Source organism: Capricornis sumatraensis, chromosome 19, assembly GCF_032405125.1.
Source record: "Capricornis sumatraensis isolate serow.1 chromosome 19, serow.2, whole genome shotgun sequence".
Taxonomy (NCBI): domain Eukaryota; kingdom Metazoa; phylum Chordata; class Mammalia; order Artiodactyla; family Bovidae; genus Capricornis; species Capricornis sumatraensis.
In genome coordinates this window covers 73,995,530-74,016,787 of record NC_091087.1, presented here as the reverse complement: position 1 = coordinate 74,016,787, position 21,258 = coordinate 73,995,530, and the positions used below count along the sequence as shown (strand labels likewise).

The 21,258-nt window shown below is 54.2% G+C and overlaps 1 protein-coding gene across 1 annotated transcript in view; it reads right to left on the bottom strand.

The window, feature by feature from the left end:
• Nucleotides 1-21,258, bottom strand: part of TECPR2 (tectonin beta-propeller repeat containing 2) — an 84,295-nt gene that overhangs the window by 29,556 nt on the left and 33,481 nt on the right. The window contains exons 6-15 of the mRNA XM_068991315.1: nt 20,832-20,964; nt 20,072-20,389; nt 18,005-18,954; nt 15,594-15,777; nt 13,429-13,602; nt 11,582-11,762; nt 10,227-10,368; nt 7,196-7,436; nt 6,422-6,511; nt 4,871-5,104 (exon numbers count right to left, since the gene is read on the bottom strand). Coding sequence (XP_068847416.1) covers nt 4,871-5,104; nt 6,422-6,511; nt 7,196-7,436; nt 10,227-10,368; nt 11,582-11,762; nt 13,429-13,602; nt 15,594-15,777; nt 18,005-18,954; nt 20,072-20,389; nt 20,832-20,964 — 2,647 coding nt within the window. The remainder of the gene's footprint in view (nt 1-4,870; nt 5,105-6,421; nt 6,512-7,195; nt 7,437-10,226; nt 10,369-11,581; nt 11,763-13,428; nt 13,603-15,593; nt 15,778-18,004; nt 18,955-20,071; nt 20,390-20,831; nt 20,965-21,258) is intronic.

The following is a 21,258-nucleotide window of genomic DNA, read 5'->3' as shown; positions in this document are numbered from 1 at the left end:
GAGTCCCTTGGATAGCAAGGAGATCCAACCAGTCCTTCCTAAAGGAAATCAGTCCTGAATATTTATTGGAAGGACTGATGGTGAAGCTGAACTCCAATACTTTGGCCAACTGATGCGAAGAACTGACTCATTGGAAAAGACCCTGATGCTGGGAAAGATTGAAAGGAGGAGCTGAAGGGGATGACAGAGGATGAGATGGTTGGATGGCACTGCCAACCTGATGGACATGAGTTTGAGCAAGGTCCTGGAGTTGGTGATGGATAGGGAAGCCTGACGTGTTGCAGTCCACGGGGTTGCAAAGAGTCAGACACGACTGAGTGACTGAACTGACTGAAGGGGAGAAAGAGGAAGCAGTGACAAACTTTATTTTCTCGGGCTCTAAAATCACTGCGAATGGTGGCTGCAGCCATGAAATTAAAAGACGCTTACCCCTGGGAAGGAGGGCAATCTAATCCTAGACGGCATAATCAAAAGAAGAGAGATCACTCTGCCGACAAAGACTGGCATAGTCAGTTTTTCCAGTAGTCATGTATGGATGTGAGAGTTGGACCATAAAGAAAGCTGAGAGCTGAAGAATTAATGCTTTTGAACTGTGGTGTTGGAGAAGACTCTTGAGAGTCCCTTGGACTGCAAGGAGATCCAACCAGTCAATCCTAAGGGAAATCAAGCCTCAATGTTCACTGGAAGGACTGATGCAAAAGCTGAAGCTCCGATACTCTGGCCACCTAATGCAAAGAGCCGACTCATTAGAAAAGACCCTAACGCTGGGAAAGATTGAAGGTTACAGGAGAAGGGGGCAGCAGAGGATGAGATGGTTAGATAGGATTGCTGACTCAATGGGTATGAATTCAAGCAAACTCTGGGAGATAGGGAAGGACAGGGTAGCCTGGTGTGCTGCAGTCTGTGGGGTCACAAAGAGTTGAACACAACTTAGCGACTGTACAACAATGATAACTAAATGGGAGATGTTTGTAAATGATGTTTGATGAGGAGTTAATATCCAAACTATATAAATTATTCATGTAACTCAAAATCAGATAAACAATTCAATTTAAAAAAGGGGAGAGGGCCTGAATAGACATTTTTCCAAAGACATACAAATGGCCAACAGGCACAAGAAAAGATGCTCAACATCAGTAATGATTAGGAAAATGCAAATCAGAGCCACAATAAGGTATCACCCCTCACACCGATGAGAATGGCTACCATTAAAAAGACAACAGATAACAAATGTTGACAAGAATGTGGAGAAAAGGGGACTCTAGTACTCTGTTGGTGGGAATGTAAACTGGTACAGTCACTGTGGAAAACAGTAATACTCCACAAAAAATTAGAAAGAGAACTATCATATGGTCCAGTAACTCCACTCCTGGGTATTCATCTGAAAAAAAGAAATGAAAACACTAATTTGGAAAGATATATGCACCTCATCAAGCTGTTCACAGCAGCACGATTCACAACAGCAAGACGTGGAAGCAACCTGGGTGTCCATCAGCACAGGACAGATGAAGATGCGGTGCATACACACGGCGGAGCATCAGCCGTGGGAGAACGGAGCTGCGCCGTCTGCAACAGTGCGGATGGGTCTGCAGAGCGCCGTACTCAGGGAAGCAGCCAAAGACAGACACCATACAAGTGAAAGTGAAAGTCACTCAGTCGTGTCCAACTCTTTGTGACCCCACAGACTATACACAGACCATCGAATTCTCCAGGCTAAGAATACTGGAGTGGGTAGCCTTTCCCTTCTCCAGGAGATCTTCCCAACCCAGGGATCAAACCCAGGTCTCCTGCAATGCAGGTGGATTCTTTACCAGCTGAGCTATCAGGGAAGCCCTTAAATGTGGACTCTAAGTAAGAAAACAAATGTAACAACACAGAAATAGACTCACAGATTCAGAAGACAAACTAGTGGTTACCAGGTGGGGTCGGGGCGGGGGCAAAATAGGTGAAGAGGATTAAGAGATACAAACGACCAGTTATAAGATAGACTGACTAAAGATGTGACGTGCAACATGGGGAATACAGTCGGTATTTTATAGTTGATAACAACTTTGTATGGTGTGTAATTGAAAAGACCCTGATGCTGGGAAAGATTGAGGGCAGGAGGAGAAGGGGACAGAGGATGAGATGGTTGGATGGCATCACTGACTCAATGGACATGGGTCTGGGTGGACTCCGCGAATTGGTGATGGACAGGGAGGTATGGCATGCTGCGGTTCATGGGGTCGTAGAGTCAGACACAACTGAGAGACTGAACTGAAACTATAAAAAGATATTGAATCACTATATTGTACATCTGAAGCTAATATAATACCATAGGATGACTACCGAAAAAAAAAAAAGTGCATTTGGGAAAGAGAAGCTGCTGCTGAACAGAATCCTCACAGGCAGAACCACGGGCTTACAAAGCTGTGCTTCCTGTTCCTGCCGTTGAGCACCACCACAGCCAGCTTTTAGAACAACAGTGGAGCATCCCAGGCCAGCCCAGGTGTGCAAGCCAGGCAGCACCCACGGCCTCTGCATTACCACATGCCGTTCACTGCTGTTCAGCAGAGCCGCCTGACGAGCGTCTGCCACAGACACACAGACAAGGGTCTGGGCAGGGAGCACACACCTGATCTCAGCATCTGCGTCTCCCACTCTAAATAATAATTCTGGAAACCCTGATTGAAACCTCGCTATCCCACAGGCTCCACAGCCCAGCCCTGCAGAGAGCCCAACGACAGAGGAGCCGGCAGCCCAAGAGGCCTTTGCCGCCCCCACCCTGGCCCAGCACCCCTCGCGGCTCCCTATACAACCCCCCGTTTCCCAACTCTGAACATGCTGCTGCCTTCCTCCAAGATGTTCAGAAGATGGTGAAAGGGTCTTCATCTGTCATCTCAGTATCAGCCAGTAACTCAGGTAAATAAACTCAGAGCTCAGGCAGGATAAAGACCAAAAAAGTGGAGCTTCCTGGAATCACGCCTCCAACCCCACATTCCCCAGCAGCCGTTGCCCCTGCCTGAGAGAGACAGCATTCACACAGGATGCTTCCTTGCAGCCTCCATCTGGGGGGGACTGTTGTTACTATTACAAAGGTGGGAGCAGAGGCTTCAAGGTGACCCAGAAGCTCGCGCAGGGCCCAGCCCCGCGCACGACCCGCGCGGGCTCCTGCTGCTGTGAGCCCCTGCGTCTTGGCTTGCCCACCTGCATGTGCCGTCTGTGACCCATTCCAGCCCTGGCTGGATTCCAGACACTTCTGCTGACAAGAGGCAGGGCAGCTCCGTGAGCCCCTGCCCTCTACAGGCTGGGAAGGAAGTGCAGCCTGAACTCAGGATGGTCTTGGCAGTGGGCTCCCACTCTTTGAACTGAAACTCAACCCCCACCACCAAGCTGAGATTCTTCCCTCGAAGGAATGGCCACCAACTCCAGGGAAACCCAGATGGGCAGCTCCAAGACCTGTGACATGCCAGCCAGTGCGCCACCGTGGGAAGACTGGACGGAACTAGGTGGGAGGCCCAGCAGGGCTGGTTCCACAGTGGAGCCAGGCTTGACAACTGCTCGTGCTGTGCTCACAGCGGCCTCTCTACAAAGATGAGCGCTGCTTCTGATTCAGACGGGGCGAGGGCGCAGCCTCCCACTGCTCTCAAGACTGTAGCAAGGACACAAACATCGTGCTCACCTTTGTACCTCCAGAAACTCCCAAGCTGGCCTGGTTGGGGCTGATGGCAAAAGGCTCAGGCCAGCAGAGTCTGACCCAACCAAAGTGTCCCAGGGAAGGCAGGAGGGTGCCCCACAGCGCAGGCGGGAGCACAGCCAGCACGGCCGCTCCGGTTCTCCTGGGGGTGGCGGTGGGCGAGCGCTCTGCTGGCTAGACCGCGACCCGCCCTGATGCGGGGCTTAGGTTCAAAACAAGGAGATGCCAAAAGCATAAATAATCTAAATGACCCTGGAGAATTCCTAGCTTTGGAACAAAGCTTGCTTCTTTCGTTGAGAACCAGCCTGCTTCTCCAGCTAAGCTGATTACACTTGGGGGCCTCGTGGACCAAAGAGCGACGGTGCTCCTGCGCATTGCGGGATGGCGAGAGGCCGCCAGCTGGAGGCGTGGCGAGGGCCGCCGCACGGCGAGGGCCGCCACGGCGGAGGCAGACAACGCCCCCTCCTCCTTTCCCGCTTCTTCATCCTTCCTTTTTATCTGTTAAATGAGAACATGTGGTTGAATTCTCAAACGTTAAATGGCTGTAAAATTCAATTCTATCGCCTAACAGAATACTGGTTGTCAGTTCACTGGGTGGGAACCCATCCAGCTGAGAAGTATTCCTAAGGCTCACACGGGCCCTGGAGTGGCTGGGGGAGCCTCGCCTCCTGACAGCCATGCCTGACTGTCCGGAGGATGACCTGAAGGTTCGGCTCACTCTCTTATTTCCCAGAATGGGAATGAATTACTTATAAGCAGCATCAGGCTGCTTAGCTGCCCTGCAGCCCTGGCGGGGACACTCAGAGCATAAGCGGATCCGCACAACCCAGGCAGCGGGGGGAGGAGGGCTGTCCCGGCCACGGGCCTGGCCCCAGCGCCCAGACCAGACGGGCACCGAGCAGCAGAGGCAGCCGCACCGCAGGATGGGCTGGAGCAGCTCTCCCGGCCCCTCTCTGGGACATGCTCCTCCTGGGTTCTGAACCCTGCAACCTGGAGAGGGTGGGGAGGGGAGGCTCCTCACGAGACTCTTAGGAGGCCCGTTAACCTGCAAGAGCGGCTAATCAGCCTCCTGCAATCTAGTGACTGGCCTCCAAGAAGTCACATGGTTGAACACAGGGACCCCTGGGAGGCAGGTCAGGCCTCCCGTCTCCACGCGGCTGAAGGTGGGCGGGTGCGGCAGCGCAGGCGGCCTACCTAGCTGGGAGAGGTCCAGCCGGGCCCAATGCATGCCCGTGGGGCAGCTGGCGGACAGAGTCCGGATGAACACCTGGCCGAGGCTGTCCAGCGCCCACAGGGCATCTTGGCAGGCGGCGTAGGCCCTCATCTCAGCGTCGGGGGGCAGCTGCACGGTGGACGGGCGGCACTGGGCGTGCTGGGCACTCACACGGCACAGGTCCTTACTGCTCTGGCACAGCCACAGCGAGCTTCCTGCAGAGAGGTCACAGCATCACCATGAGGCCCCGGCTCGGCATGCACCCTTGCTCCCCACTGCGGGGCAGGAGCAGCCAGTAAACAGGAAACCAGCCCGACACACTCGGAAGAAACGAAAGAAGTCAGATCTTGGAAGCCCACATCACTGGCTTAGTGGCCTAGACCTTGGATGTTCTATAATGAACTGGGAAGCCTTCATCGTGGTGTGTTGGCCAGGGTCCTGAGGAAGCAAGCTCAGCGACTCCTTGGTAGTACGCCACTGAGGAGCCTCTGCCTGGGTGACAGGAGGGCGGCGGGGTGAGGGTGCTGGAGGAGGCCCAGAATGCCAGGAAGCCTCTTCTCCCTTTCCTCACCCTCAAATTACAAGCTTTCATTCTCTCCATCTATTCAGGGTCCTTGAGGCTCAATTCACTTTAAAATGCAAACCACACTTAGAGAAGTTTTACAATCTCAGTCAGATTATCTAAAACCTGGGGCCAGATAACAGTTTAAAATTAAATTTTTGGGGGGATTTTGAAAACATAAGGTCATGGCCATGCCAGATATTTAAGTAACAGCCCTGAGGAGTCAGTTGGTAACCCTCCACCCCGCCACCCCCAACCCAGGCAGTGCAGTGACGCTTCTCTAATGCACAGTGTCCAGTCACGACCTGAAGGATAGACGAGGGCAGGAGGGGCCTCCTGTCAAGTCGGTTTTGAGGCCGCATTCAGGACACCTGTGGTGTTCAGAGCTCTCTCCCTCGGCGCTGCGGTCAGACCGTCTGGCGAGGGAGGGTTCTGTTGCACTGACCGAATCCTCCACATTCTGGCGGCTACAGGCTGGACCTCGCCAGCCGCTCCCTCTGAACCAGACTCATGGCATCGTCTCGTTGGACTCGGCACCATCCTGGGCGGACGCTTTGGCCACCAGCAGGGCCACCTGACTGCCCTGAGCTGCAGGAGGGGCCCTGAGTTCTAAGTGGAGTTGGGAGGCGTGCCTGCCAGGGGGACAATGGGTCTGAGGCCAGCAGGGTCTGTAAACGAGGATCACAGGGGAAATGGGCCAGAGCCCGGACAAGCCTGGTGCCGACTGGCCTGTGTTACGGCCCCGAGACGTGCTGCTGGAGTACCAGCTGCCAGCCTCAGCAGCCACACTGGAAGCACCCGGCCGTCAGGAGGAGCCTCGCCTCCAGACTCCCTCAGCACCCCACACCAGGCCCTTCTCTCCTGCCCAGCTTTGGGGGCCCTCGCCCGTGACACCACCACGGCCAGGCTCCCACCCCAACTCGACCACGTCAGACCATGGATTTAACCGTTCAATGGCACCCCAACCCACCTTCCTTGGTGGGGGCAGTGGATGCCAACACGAAGGCCCACTTTGTGGCAGAGGCAGTCCCCCGGGGAACAACATGATTCCAGTAAGTGCCTGGAAACAATAAGGGAAGACTGTGTTAAAGAAAGAAGAACTTCAGAACGCTTCAGAACTTCAGTTCTAGGCCTCAATTGGTCTTCAAAACCCCTCACAGAGGAGGGGTTCTAGAGGGCCCTTAACATTGGAGACCCAAGCCAGCACTGCGAGAGCCAGCCCAACAGGCAGAGCCGCAGTCCTGCCTAGGGTGGGGGGAGGCCATCCAGGGGAGACGAGCTGGAGGAGACCCACTGAGCAGGGCTCACTCACAGAAACGAAGGCTCAGCTGGCACGTGAGCACTTACGTCTACGTTTACAGATCTCGCCCGAGCCTCGTGTCTCCCACAGGGCAGTAATTTTCCCTCTTGGAAACAGAATATTCTCTCATTAGACTCTAAGTATGGGAGGAGTTTTCCATGTAAATGGAAACTGCTGACATAAAAACAAGCTCCACGTGCTCTCCTTATATTCTACGACATCCCTAGTGGAAACTGACGACACACCAGGTAGACACTGGTGTCCAAGTTGTAGGAACGACAGACAAAAAAGAGGACACTGATCAAGAGCACAGAGAACGCCTCCATCACACACTTCATACCACTGGCACTAAACGATCCTTTCAAGCGGAGATCTTAGAGCCGTACTTTAAAAGCTGACTCTAAGTGGAGCTGCCCATCAAGCTGACAGAAGTAATTCACCCACCGATGAGACTCCCTCGAGCGACGTGGAATTCGTTCTTGCCCGAGGAGATCCAGACGCCACTGTTGTTGACGCCCAGCAGGCTCGGCTGGCACTGCAGCTGCTGGGACCAGAACGCCGTTCGGAGCCTGTCCGCCACCTTCTCCACGGGCACCTGGGCCGCCGTGGCCACCGAGTGCGTGGCACGGATGACGGTCTGGAACAGGCTGCACTGGTCGAACACCACGTAGTCTGTGACGCTCACCTGGAGGGAGGCAGGCAGGCGCCCTGCTCTCAGTGCAGTCACAAGCACCTTCTGTATGCGCGCGGCCCGAGAGCTAAGGCCCTGCCCACCTGCACCGCGCTTGTGTGAGGACTGGGGACAGGTGTGGGGACAGCCCCGCCGCTGAGTGCGATTACCCCAGAGGGGTCGATCAGGGGGATGCTAACATCTGCCTTTAGTTCACATACTTTTCTACTGCGTGCACCTCTCACGAGCATTATTTCTAAATATCACCCTGCCACATCCCGGAAGTCTTCTATTCTAAATCAGTGAGAAAGGATTATTTTGTTTTGAAATTTAGAAATTTCCAAAGGACAACCGGTATAATACTTAGAATCATAACATGGTTTTTAAAAAGGTAGTGTAGGTAGAGTGATGGAGCAATTTGTGACCTAACAGGAAAATAAACGTGTTAGTCGCTCAGCGGTGTTCGACTCTGCAACCCCATGGACTGTAGCCCACCAGGCTCCTCTGTCCACAGGATTCTTCAAGCAAGAACACTGGGGTGGGGGCTTCCCTGGGGGCTCAGTGGTAAAGAATCAGCCTCCCAGTGCAGGAAGCCTGGTTTTGAGCCCTGATCCAGGAAGAACCTGCATGCCTCAGAGCCAGCTAGGCCCGTGCGCCACAGCTACTGAGCCCATGCTCTGGAGCCTGGGAGCCGCGACCGCTGAGGCCTGCGTGCCAAGAGCCCACGCTCCACGACAAGAGAAGCCAGTGCGCGGAGAAACCTGCTCTCTGCAGCGGGAGAAAAGCCAGTGCAGCACTGAAGACCCGCCACAACCAGGGGAATGCTGGCGTGGGCGCCGCGCCTCTCGGGGCCTTCCCGACCCAGGGGCTGAACCCCGTCTCCTGCTCTGCAGGCAGAGGCGCTCCCACCTGAGCCACCAGGAGGCCCTGACCTCAGCGGCACCGCCAGCGACTACGCGGAGCAGCAGCACAGACTGGACCTGGCCCAGACGCGCGGAGCACAGCCGGGCTCGGGTTCTAGACGCGCTTCTCTCTCTCCCGCAAGAGGCCTTTCTCCAGGCTGTCTAAGGAGACCCCTCCTTGCTGGGCAGCTCTGGTTGCCGGAAAGCTCTGCCCACCCTGGTGGATTTAATTACAGAGAATGTCACGGCCCCACTCTTAGGACGGCCTCGTGCAGGCCACACTCCGAGGTCATGCACAACAAAATGCTGAGAGACATGAAATCACTCCCGACAGGGAATCTCACGTGTAATAAACAAAACAGATGCGACAGGAGCAGCTATGAAGTCAGCACTGCACTCCGTGTGGGCGCACAGCCCCTCCTCACGGCGACGGAACCCGGGCTGACTGCGAGTTGCTGTTTGCACTGAGGTTCAAGCAAATGGCATTTGTTAGCTGCAGAGCCTGTGGCCTCTTTCTCTCTTATGGGCAGAGCGCATGCCAGCTTGGCCAGGCAGACTCTACCAGAGTCCACAGGAGGCCGGCAGAGCCTGGGGACCACTGCCCTTCCTTGTGGGGTATGGCGCCAGGCCACACGGAAAGCCTGGGACACATTCAGTCCTAGCACCCAGGCCTGGCCGATAAGTAGGATACAAATTAAAAATAAAAGAACGGTTTAACGGCCAAACATAATGCTGACTCGAGCACTAGAGAGAATCAGTCCTGCAGTGACTAACGCAGCTCTGCTTCCAAATGCCCCAGAGATGACTGTCAAATCCCTCTGAAGATAATGCTCTGAATACTACGATAAAATGGTATCTAGCTTTCTTTAGGCTACGTAAACACAGAATTTTGTACATATACACATTTTGTGTGTGTGTGTGTGTGTGTGTGTAAAACCATATGATACAGTTACAAATACAGAGTATTTCTGAATCATTTGTGTAACTTTTCAAATAGCACCTGGCATATTAAATCAGAGTCATAGAGCAAACACAACTTCCTCTTCCCCACGCTAATCTGAAAGACCTAAGAGCGGCCGGTGGAAGACCTGCCCTCGACGAGAGGCCTGAGGGGCAGCGCCTGACCCAGTGGGGCCCGCGCAGGAAGAGCCGCTGCGCGCCCCACGGCGCGAATGCCAGCACGGCCCCACCCGCCGTGCTGGGGACTGCGGGCGACACGTTTACGCTCAATGTTGCCAGAGGGGTAAAGAGAGCTTAATTATACCATCCTATTGGTCAGTGTTTACTTTCCTGGGAAAAATTCTCCTTTTCTTTGTTGAAATACCATTTATTTACAGGCCTTCTGTACAAGCAGGGATAGAGAGTTTTAATTGTGGGTTGGGTTTCTCACACCTATTATCTAATCTCTTTTCTTTGTACATTCTTTCAGAGTTAAATATTAGTATTACCTAGGTCTTCAAATGGATGTCACTATGTTTATTTAGCGTGTAATATCAAATTTCTAAATAACACCAAAATTTAAAATAAATAAACAAAGCCTGCATATTGAGGCAAAAAGAGCTTTCCAAGTTACTTTCTGTGAGAAAGCCCTGACATTCCTAATGTGCTCAGATGGAGACTCAGGGGTGAAGACTCTGCCTGCAGCGCAGGAGATGTGGGTTCGATCCCTGGGTCAAGAGGGCCCCCTGGAGAAGGAGTGGAAACCCACTCCAGTATCCTTGCCTGGAGAACTTCATGGAGTTCACAGGGCTGCGAAGAGTCGGACACGACTGAGCACGCACAGCTCATCAAACGGCAAAAGTGAACACTGTTGGTTTAACCCAAGCTCCCTGAACTCCGTAAGAAAAGGGAGGGGCGCTGCATGGGAGGCGCCCTGGCGCGGACCCTGGAGCTGAACACCTACTTGCCACCAGTGGTCGTCGTCTCCTTGGGGCTTCTTGGAAACGATGCCAGTCCGGAACCACAGGTTTCCTCGGATGTCCAGGGCCCACAGGCTCTGCTGGTCCCCGAGGGTTATACAGACGGGCTCCAAAGCCTGCCGCTCACTGGAAACAAGGACAACAGCGTGGTGTCAGCACCCAGGTTCTTGGCCCCCAGCGTGTCTGGGACACTGACATCAAGTGTCTGGGGGGGGCCTCGGTGTGGGACAAGAGATGAGCCCCACCCGCAAGTCCCAAAGAAGGAAGCTTGAGTTCAGAGTTCAATGGCTGTGCAGTCCGCACCGTTCAGACGTGTGGCGGGACCTGAGGAACACACTGCAGGCCCAGGACAGTGGGGAACACTCCTTAGAGAAAACGACCTGGGAAGAAGCACAGGCGCCTGAGGGACACCAGGCCTGTGTGGTCCAGCGCCCCACCCCTGCCTCCACCAATTAAGTGAACAGAACCTGCCAGTGCCAGGCTGTGCGGGGCAGCGGCAACCTGGCAGACCTGCCCTCTCAGCGGACAACACCCTCCCTCTGCCATCCAGTCATCCCCGCCAGCGTCAGGGATTAGCTGCGGTCCCCCAAGCACAGCGCCTCCCTGACCTCTGCAGGGGAGCCGGGGCACCCCCGTGAGGCATGTCCCTGTCCAGCTCAGGACCATCTACACCAACGGGTGGTGGTTCCCCCAGACGGGAGCTCTGTGAGGCCAGGGCAGGTCACATTCACACTCTCAGCCCAGCACCACCCCCGGCTCTCAACAGCAGCTCACTCAAGTTTCCTGGGATGCTAAACTCAAACCAAGACTATCCTAACTTTTCTAAGGACTACTGATAATTTCACGCTAGAAAAATGACCTGACAGTAATTCTGCAAGGAAAAATTTGACTGGTAGAAAGCAACCAAATAAACTGTAATTCATGGATAATTTCAGCTGACAAGGAGGATAATAAATGAAAATATTTGGCTTAGTCATCTGAGACTCTAAACAGAAACTTTCTGATGCTGGGCAGTTCTGCAGAAAGACCACCATGAGAGAACTGTGAACATGTGGGACTCAAGGTCACACACAAATGCTGCTCAAGGGTAGAAGCATTTTTAAAACTGAACTCTGACCCAATGTCCAGTCTGCCAGTCAGAGGGAGGCACAGGGTGCCGTCAAGGCCAGGCTGCTGGCATTGACTCTGACAATCCCAGAAAACACCACGACCTTGGAAACCTTCAGGGAACCAGCTCTGCCTGGGAGAGGCTCACATGGGTCCCTTAAGGGGTGTCAAGCTGACAAAGACCAGACAGGGACAAGGAGGACACAGACAGTGTCTGCCCCTGCACGCATACCTGACAATGTCGCACTTCCAGAGCTCCCCCTCGGGGCAGAAGCTGCTCACTCCCTCTCGGTACAGGAGGGCTCGCTGCTCCGTCAGCGCCCACACCACGCTGTTGCGGGCAGTGACCTGGGACAGCGGGAACGGACAGTCGACCTTCACGGCTCTAGCGCAGGGGCGATCCACGCTGAGACCTGCCGGGGAGGGCGGAAAGACCCCAGAGACACACCTTCAGGATTTCACTCCCCATTCTCATCCTGTTGCTGGCTTATTTTTCTTTTTTGGTATTCTGTTATTATAGCCTTTCCTTTCATAGTAAGTGTTTTCTCTTTTTAAGGTTTAGTCAACCTAAGATGGTTAAATTGTGCTTAAATATAACGTCCATCTGAAGTGTTTTTGGATGCCCTTTGGAAACTGGAATAACAACAATTCAGGACCTTCTAGTGTCCCCAAGTAGCTAAACAAGTTCTGAAAGAACACGAAAGCCCAACACAGGAGAGCAGCCAGACCCGAGCCAGGAGGGCCCCGGCCCAGAGCTGGTGCGCAGACACCCTCCGCCCCCAGTGGCCACGGCCCTCGGAGACTCTGCAAGTCCTGTCTCAGGAGCCCTGAGGCCACTCCTAAGGGAGCTGGCAGAGCAGCTGTTACCTGAAGCCTGTACCTGCAGCCTTGGCCTGCAGCCGGGCCTCTGCACTCCCCAACGTGTCCCTACTCATCACTCAGGTGCCCCTCGGCATCACAGTCCTTGGGCTGCACTTCTTCCTCGGACTCAACACGGTGGGAATCACCTACACGACTTCTTACCTTACTAATCCTCAGGCCAAACCCGGAGCCTCTAACCTGGTAGCTCTGGGTGGGTCTGAGTTGGGCTGAAATCACTGCCCAGGTGATTTCTAAGGCCCTCCTCATCCCCAGGCCAGAGTGCCCTCTTTCCCCAGCAGGAATGATATTCAGATGCCTCTGGAAGTTGGACATGCCTATCTTCCCAGCTATTTTTCACTTTCAAGGAAGCCACGGGAACAGGCTGGAGAGACTGGTGGGCACACGGGCCCGAAGCTGGCAGGGCTGCCCTCCGGGCTGAGGCAGGAGCTGCTGGTACGCTGGTGCCCCACACCTGACAGCAAGCCAGGTATGGAGGGCTTCCAGTCCCAGAGCTGTCCCTGGCTGACTGTTTCCAACAGAGACGGAAACATCCTCTTGGAAGCAGCAGTATTAAATGGTCAAAAGACTGATCTTTACGTAAATCCAACAGGGCCTCTTGACAAGCGAAAAAGAGCTCCTGCCCTGTACTCATTTCCAGGTACTGCTAAACCATGTTGCTTTTGGAAACCCATATCCCATTTTGCTGACAGTACATAAACACGACTCTCATTACAGTTTATTTTTAATAAACAAGTCCCACTGAGTCTCTTCCAACAGCTAAAGGTTCCCCTCAGGGCAGTTTCCTAGGACAAGATAAACTGCTATTTGGAGCAGATTGTTACTCGTTGTTTTTTCCTGACCCATGTGTAAGTAAGGATATGGAAGCAGGGCTTTGACCGGGCTGAAAAAACTCAGTCATGAGTTAAAGGGAAAAATGATTCTAATGTCATTTCTCTGTTACTCTTTTCTCTTCAGATTTGATACCACAGGAAAAGGGATATGTAATAGTTAGCCCTATAAGATTCAAAATAATTTTATTAATTACTGCTGTAAATATGTCCTGGGCTGAATGTGAGTGAATAGCAGAAAGCTGCTAATAGATTTCAATGGCAAATACTCTCTTTCCGGAAATGTTTTAACTTAGATTCACATCCAGCCCCTCCATCACCGCCTCCAAGCACATCGCCACCAAAGTGCAGTCACCCCGGGGGCAGCCACCTGTCTGCAGGTACAGGTCCCCGTTGGTCCTGATGATCCAGGCCGTGTCGTCGCTCAGGGCCACAAACACCGCCTGGGGCAGAGCTTCGTACCAGTGGCGTTTCCCCTTGATGGTCACTTTTCCGCATGCAAAGGCTCGGTTAGACTTCTGTTCAATCTTCCAGAGAAGGGCGCCTGTGGAAATAGAATTCTATCCACGGGCCAATGGACACTGAGAACTCTTACCTGCTAAGCTCCCTTCTGGGCGCTGTGGGCAAGCGATTTCTCCAACGCGCCCCCTTTGCTGCTACGCTGGCCGGGGAAGGGCAGTGCTGAGGCGCGAGCCCCCGGGCCCCCTCAGCCGCCACCTCATGTGTGAAAGGGGATCAGTGGCAGCACGCAGGCCGTCAGGAAGGCAGGAGCGGAGACTGCCTCAAGGACACAGCACACAGGGTGGGCGTCAGGGGCCCACACCACGTGGGAGAGGGGCAGCGCCGCCAGGTGCGCTGGGAGAGGACCCGGATGGCCATCCTGAGGCACAGTGCGTGTCCCAGGAAAGAGGGCACCTGAAGGGACTCGGAGGGACAGGGTGAATTCTGGACCAGCCAAAAGGATACGGTGCAGGAAAAGGGCGCATCTGAGCTGGGCTGTCCCTTCTTCCACTTAGAAAAGGGTTCTACTAAACAGAAGATGGGGAGGGAAGGAGGAAAGGCAGACAGGAAGCCCGTCTATGGAGACGGAGGCAAGGTGTAACAAACCACCAGCGTCACCAAGAGCGCACAGGCTGGACAGAGGGTCCGAACGAGGCGCAGCCGGAGGAGAGGCAGCTGGCCCAGCCCGCAGCCCCGAGTGCCCACCCTTGTCGGGGCCCTGCAGGACGGCTCAGCCAGAGCACCAACCTGGTGGAGACAAAGCTCCCGCTGGAGCGGTGAGGGCGTGAATGGTGTGTAGACACAAAGTAATTCACAGAATCAGGAAAGAACCAACGTTTATAACCGGCTGGGGAGGTGAACCCAAAGGTAAATGAGAGGGAAAGGGTTAAAGTGCACAACTATATAAAGTCAGCTAATGGAAACAGATTATCTAATCCCTAAGGAAAAATATTTTTCAAACAGGCCAAAGATGGAAGAAAACCCTGAACAAAATAGCAGTTTACATAGTGACAAAGGCCAGGGGAGTTGGAGGGAGTCTCTAACAGACGTCACAGGCTCAGTTTTGTCTCCCTTCCATTCTGATGCTCTAACCAACCAGCTGCTACTGCTAAGTCGCTTCAGTCGTGTCCGACTCTGTGTGACCCCATAGACGGCAGCCCACCAGGCTCCCCCGTCCCTGGGATTCTCCAGGCAAGAACACTGGAGTGGGTTGCCATTTCCTTCTCCAATGCATGAAAGCGGAAAGTGGAAGTGAAGTCGCTCAGTTGTGTCCGACTCTTAGCGACCCCATGCACTGCAGCCTACCAGGCTCCTCCGTCCATGGGATTTTCCAGGCAAGAGTACTGGAGTGGGTACCATCGCCTTCTCCAAACAAACCAGCTACAACCAGGCAAATACACATACATACTTTTGTTCTATTCCCCTCCCCAAATAGGTAAAGCAGCCAACATTTTGACAGACACAAGATTCTGTACAGATGGGGGCGGGGGTAGACCCTCACCCAGGAAGTGTCTGTCCCAGCCCACTGACAACCGCTTGATCACAGCTTGAAGGACAGAATGCATTTTCTTTTCACAGCCCAGGAGTAGCTTGTTCACCCAAAGATGTATGTAGCTCATTAAAAAATAATTTCTAAGAAAGAAACCAAATGTTTCAAATTTATCCAACATATCCATGGGCCCATCTTCATTAGTTCAGTTGCTTTAAAGCAACACTAAGAAACACGAACACATTTATTCTTATGAGAAATTTGTATGTTAATATTTCTTAAAAAAAAACCCTCAAAATTCGAGCTATTTGCATAACTTAACAAAAGTATATTCATGTGTTACCACTGCAATTAATTAAAAAAACTAATAACTGAACTGCATTTGCACAATTTTTAGTTGATGTCAAATGAAGCAGTCCACGTCCCATGGCAAAAAGCCCTCAAACCTGCAGGAAAGGCCAAGGTCTGCTGAGTGGATGGTTCGAGTGCTTGGGTGGCTGCGTGGGGTGGGGAGGGGGCTGGGCGCAGGGAACCAGGGGGCGAACCTGAGGGCGAGACTGCCACCTGCTGGACGGCATCTTCGAACTTCTGCCAGCGCAGCCCAGCGCCCGGCAACGCGCTGCAGAACAGGCCGCCTTTGTAGTCCAGGCACCAGAGGTACTTCTCGGAGACTGCCAAGCTGAGGATGCCGTGGCCGGGCCCGGAGTAGCCCATCCAGCTTTCTGCAAACTGACAAGGACAGAGCCTGCTGAGTCGGCGACAGAAGACACAGCTGCACGTGCCCCACACCCGGCAATCCGAGAAGTGCGCCAGCATTAAAGTCGCGGAGCTGAAAGGGCTGTGTACGTGCCAGCGTGTGTGTGTCTGTAAAAGGCCCTCTGAGCAGCCATGCGGAGACCGGCCCCGCTGTCTCTGGACCAGCTCTAACAGAAACACTGTGAGACGGGAGCTGCCGTCCCTGCAAGGACCGCACCACATCCCTGGATAAACACTTTCTCGTAGATACTGAAACCTCTTCCCTAACCCGGGGCTCACACCGACATTCTGCAGGTACGCCTCACTTCCCACTTGAATGCAGCCTGGTCTCTGTGCGTCTAATCATTACAGGAGAAACGGCACTGCCACTGCCTTTGTTTTCTCACGGTATGGTTTTCAGTTCTGCTCCAGTCACCACAGGTGGCCCACCCTGTGGTTGATGGACATCTGGCCAGGACACCACCTGACTGGAGTTTGGAGACTAAGGTTTAGCTGTGAGGAGTCTTTCAAAAAGCAAAGCTGAATAAAGCGTGTACTTTAAAAGGTTCCCAAGACTGCAGAAGAAGCCCATGCATCTGCACAATTAGCCACAGGAGGACGTTAGCTGCTCCACGGAGCATGATGCCCAGTTCCCCAGCCGGCCCTGCTCCCAGGACACGCCTTAGCTACACCCTCGAAACCCACCAAATGTGGCTTTCAGATGGCTGGGTTGGGTGAAGGCAGGTGAGGTCCTCACAGTGCTAGGGGCCCTCTCACCAAGGACTTTCTAAAACTCTGCCCAGAAGCCCAATCGCACAGGCCAGAGCTGCCCGGCTAATGCCGGGGTGGGTGGGGGCCCTGTGGCCACCCCCTCCCTCCGCCCTACCCTCATCACCAGCGCCCAAGTCCTGCTCCACTGCGAGGATCTGCAGACTGTCTGGCTCCTCCCTGACTTGGACTCTGGGACCCAGGACTGTCTGTCACAGGCACTGCAGCATCCCAGCGCCAGACACAGACCTTGGCAGCCGAAGGCACTCAAGAAAGGACACACACACAGAAAACCGCGGGAAAGGGCCCGCTCTCTTAAAGCAAGTAAGCGCGACGTTTTGCTCTCAAGGCAGGACAGACAGCACTGAAGTCTGAGAGAGGGGACCCTGGGGCCACCCTGGCCCCACCTGCTACGTGACCCGGTGAAGCCAACAAAGTGTCTGAGTCTCCACTTCCTCCTATGAAATGGGAGCACCTAGCTTGTGGTTTTTGTTTCCAGAGAAGTTAACGAATTGAATTTGTGAAGTGCTGAGCGTGGCACCTGACCCCTGTGGGTGCTGCCGTGCCTCGGCAGGACAGAGGTTCCAGAGGCACCTGGGGACGGCGCGTGTGGCTGTAGGTTCCCCCGCAGGCCACACCTCACAGCCACACCACAAGAAGAGTTGCAATACACAGCTTTGAACCCAAACACTTCTAACGATAATTACTTGCTGGGCTTCCCTATAAAGAATCCACCTGCCAGCAAAGGAGACATGGGTTTGATCCCTAATCCGGGAAGATCCCACGCGCCAAGGAACAACTAAGCCCATGCGGCACAGCTACTGAGCCTGCGCTTTAGGGACCCAGACCACCGAGCCTGTGCTCCAGAACCCGGGGGCCCCAGACCACCGAGCCTGCGCTCCAGAGCCCAGGGTGCACAGACCACTGAGCCTGCACTCTAGAGCCTGGGGACCCATACTGCAGCTCTTGCGCCTGGAGCCCAGGGTCGTCCGTGCCCCGCTGTCTCAGGTCCCACAGGGACCAGCTCCCTTCTATGCCCGTCACACCTTGGCACCGATGTTGAGTCAAAGAGATGCGCATCTGAGGAGAGGGGGTCGGGGACTGTCGGCCTCCAGCCTGCTCCACGCCTTCTCCTCCACGAGGGGATGGGCCTCTGCCCACTGGGTTCCTGGAGTGGCCCCAGGCCAACCCAGCCACTCTCCAGGATGATGAACACTAAGTGCCCATGCTGGGCTGGCCCTCCCGGGTCAGAAGCAACGGTGAGAGGCCGCTCTTGTTGGTTACTGATTGGGAACGACAGGTCAGCAGGAGCCCAAACCATTTCAGATCCCTGTGCTGGAGACCCCTCAAATCTGGGCCTCCAACATTTGGCTTACAGGGTTGACAGTGGGAGTGTAATTTCTTCCCAGTGTCAGTTTGCCAGTGACTTCCCTTAAGGAAGGAGCCCTCGTACCTGATCGGCCTTGAGCAGCCCAGGGTCGTCCGTGCCCAGCTGCCTCAGGTCCTGCAGGGAGCGGCCTCCTCCCAGCTCTGTCACGCTCGTCTCCGAGGACGAAGAGGGCAGCCCGTGGCCGTAGATGTCCTCCTCATCACTGGATGTCAGCACCTGGTCCCGTGGGGGCTGCTCCTGGGCGCTGGCAGCCGAGGCCCAGGGAGGTGGTCGTCCTCCCCCTCCCAGGTCATGCTCGGAAGCGACGACCGCTGTCTGGCCCGTGTCAGCGTCAGGAGCAGCGCACCGGGGACTCGGGCTGAGGTGGCGGGGGGCTCCCATGTGCATCAGGAAGCCCTGCTCTTTGGGGGGCTCCTCAGCCCTGCCTTCGTCAGCCGTGGCCCCCAGAAGGCGCTGCTCTGCACTGGGGGCCCAGCTGAGGCGGGAAGGCTCCGGCGCCAAGTCCAGGAGGCAGGCTTCTGAGAAAGCGCCCAGGGGGCCATCAGGCTGCACAGCCCCATCCCCCCGGGCCTCCGCCGCGCTGCCCGGCCCACTGTCCGCAGGACGAGGCTCCCCCTCAAGCTCCACAATGTCCTCAGTGTCCTCCGCGTGCTCCGTCGGACGCCAGGAGGAGCTCCCCGCCCCACCGCGGGGCTCTGTCCCGCCCTCGCCGTCGCCCAGGGGGCTTTCAGTTCTCCCCTCGGCTCCTCCGTTTAGCAGGTCGGGGGCGGGCAGGGGCACCTCCAGGACACTGAAAGCCTCAGGGTCGCTGTACTCCGGCAGCACACTGCCGGCCTCCCCGCTGAGACTGCTCTCCTGGTCAGGAGACCCTGTGCTGGACTGGTCCACAACGCTGCCCAAGCTGGAGGCCGCAGACGGCAGGTCCGTGCTCACGGACTGGGGGCTGTCCCCAGGACACTCATGGCCGGGGGTCGACTCAAGTGAGCTGGGCCCCGCGGTGCTGCTCCCGCCTTCTACTAGAAACAAGAACGGTTAAGATTAGGCAGGACGCCACACAAGCGGCAAGACGCGAGCTAAGAAACAAAAACTTGGCCTAAGGAGAAAAGCATCTTAAACGAAGGAGCTGTAACTGGTGAAGAGTAAATCTCTCAAGTACAAAGTATCCCAATGCAGGGGTGTTTTAAATGGATGCAGATACTGTACACATGATGGGCTCTGAGGCTTTCTTCAATAAATGTTAACTAAGCAAAAACAAAGGAACAAAGGGATCCCAGAACAATTTTTTAAAGTTATTAAAATATTAAGGCATCTGATAACATTTTCCTTCAATACTGCAGCGATGTTTAGTAGAGAGGCTCAACAGGCATCAAGGAGTAAGTAATAAGTTAAAAAATTTCCATGTTAGATCCCGTATCTGGGACTTCCCTGGTGGTAGGTTAAGAATCCACCTACCAAAGCAGGGGATGTGGGTTTGACCCCCGGTCCGGGAAGATCCCACGTGCTGCCGGGCAACTAAGCCCATGAGTCACGATTGAAGGCTGAGCTCTGGAGCCTGTGAGCCGCGATGACAAGCCTCTGCAAGAAGCGGCCCGTGTGACACAACCCCCACTCACTGCCACCGGAAAAGCCTGGGCGCGGCACCAAAGACCCAGTGCAGCCAAAAGTAAGCAATTAAAAAAAAAATCCCATATCTGGGGACTTCCCTGGCAATTTAGTGGTTAGGACTCTGTGAGTTCACTGCCAAGGACATGGGTTCATACCTTGGTTGGGGAACTAAGATCTCACAAGCCCCACAGCATGGCCAAAAAAAAAAAAAAAAAATCCCGTATCTGATGACACACCCAACACCAAACATAAACCGATGCATCTGAAGATTTCCACAGCCTTCCTGCCAAGTTCATAGACTCTCTGGTCCAACAGATGATATACATGAATAAACCAAATTTTTAACTTAAGTACTGGAAATATATCGCTTTGTGTTAAATACTGGATAAAGCTTTCACAGTGAAACTCCTCCGAGGAGGACAGACGCTGCTGCCTGTGCTCTCGGCGAGCAGCCCCCACCCGCCAGGCTGGTGAGAGGCCCCACGCGGCGGGAGGGGGCCCCAGGCGCTCTGCCGAGGAAGGTACCTGTCTTCCTTGTCCTTTTCTTCTTTTTTACTCTGAGAGGCTTCACCACGAGCTCCTGGTCGAAGTCCTCCGAGCTGATCACGCTGAACCTCTTGGAGGTGAGTGGGCCACCCCTGCCCAGCTCGGGGGCTGCCTGCGGCCCAGAGCCACTGTCCGTGGAGTTGAGTGAGCTGCTCCTGCTCCTGGGCTGGCTGGCCATGGAGCTGGCCACCGAAGAGCTCCGCAGCCTCGTCTCGGAAGGCGTGGCCACCGGCAGCTTCTCCGCATGTGGCCCGTGGACTTGCTCTGTGCACGCCGATGTCTCCAGACCATCCCGCACTGGTAAAGAAGCTGGTTTTACTGTGGTTATCGGAGGGAAAGATGATGCGCTCTTATTATTAAGGGTAAAACACGTGTCCCAGGTGACAGACCTCAATGTTCGAAAGTCTTATGCATCAATCCCACAGGCTGGGTCAGAGCATCAGACGGAGATTAGTCAGGCGGGTGCCAAGTTCCCCTTCCTATCCACTCAACCCCAACCCTCCAGACCCACAGAAACGATTCCAGCAAATGTGAGACCCTGACTGAAAGTAGGTGATCTTCAAGAAAAGTATCATAAACTGTTTTTTAAGAATAAAAAGAAACCCTCTGAATAACTCGTTTAAAGCTACAATCACTTAATGAGTAAATAAAAGTGGTAAGTTTTCTACAATATAAACTTTAATTACATACATTTTATAACAAAGGTTTGTAACAAATACATTTTGTAACAAATACAAACCGATTGATGCTGGTCCTTCAGGCCTGCTTGAAATTCGTATAATGTTCCTGTCTCCCTTTAAGAAAAATATTTCATTTTCTGTGCAGGAAACAGATACGATATCACCTGATCCTTCCAAACCAGCAATTGTAGCCTGTCCAGAAAAAGAAAATCACAAAACCAGGCAATGGTAATAGCTCAATCTGTACAAGCACGTGTTGGAATCCAAAGAAGTCAAGTAACTGCTGTTTGCTGCCATGACTTTCTGAAACTTGGGAGTTATTCAACCCAAAGTGAGGGAGTACCCGACAGATGGTAACTGAGTACCCGTCAGTACCTTTCTGGGACCGAGCTTGCAGTCTCTCCCCGCCCCCAGCCACACTCTCCACTGGCCCCGGTTGTGCTATCGTGCCCACCCTGCGGCAGGTGCATCCACTGGCCAGTCTGG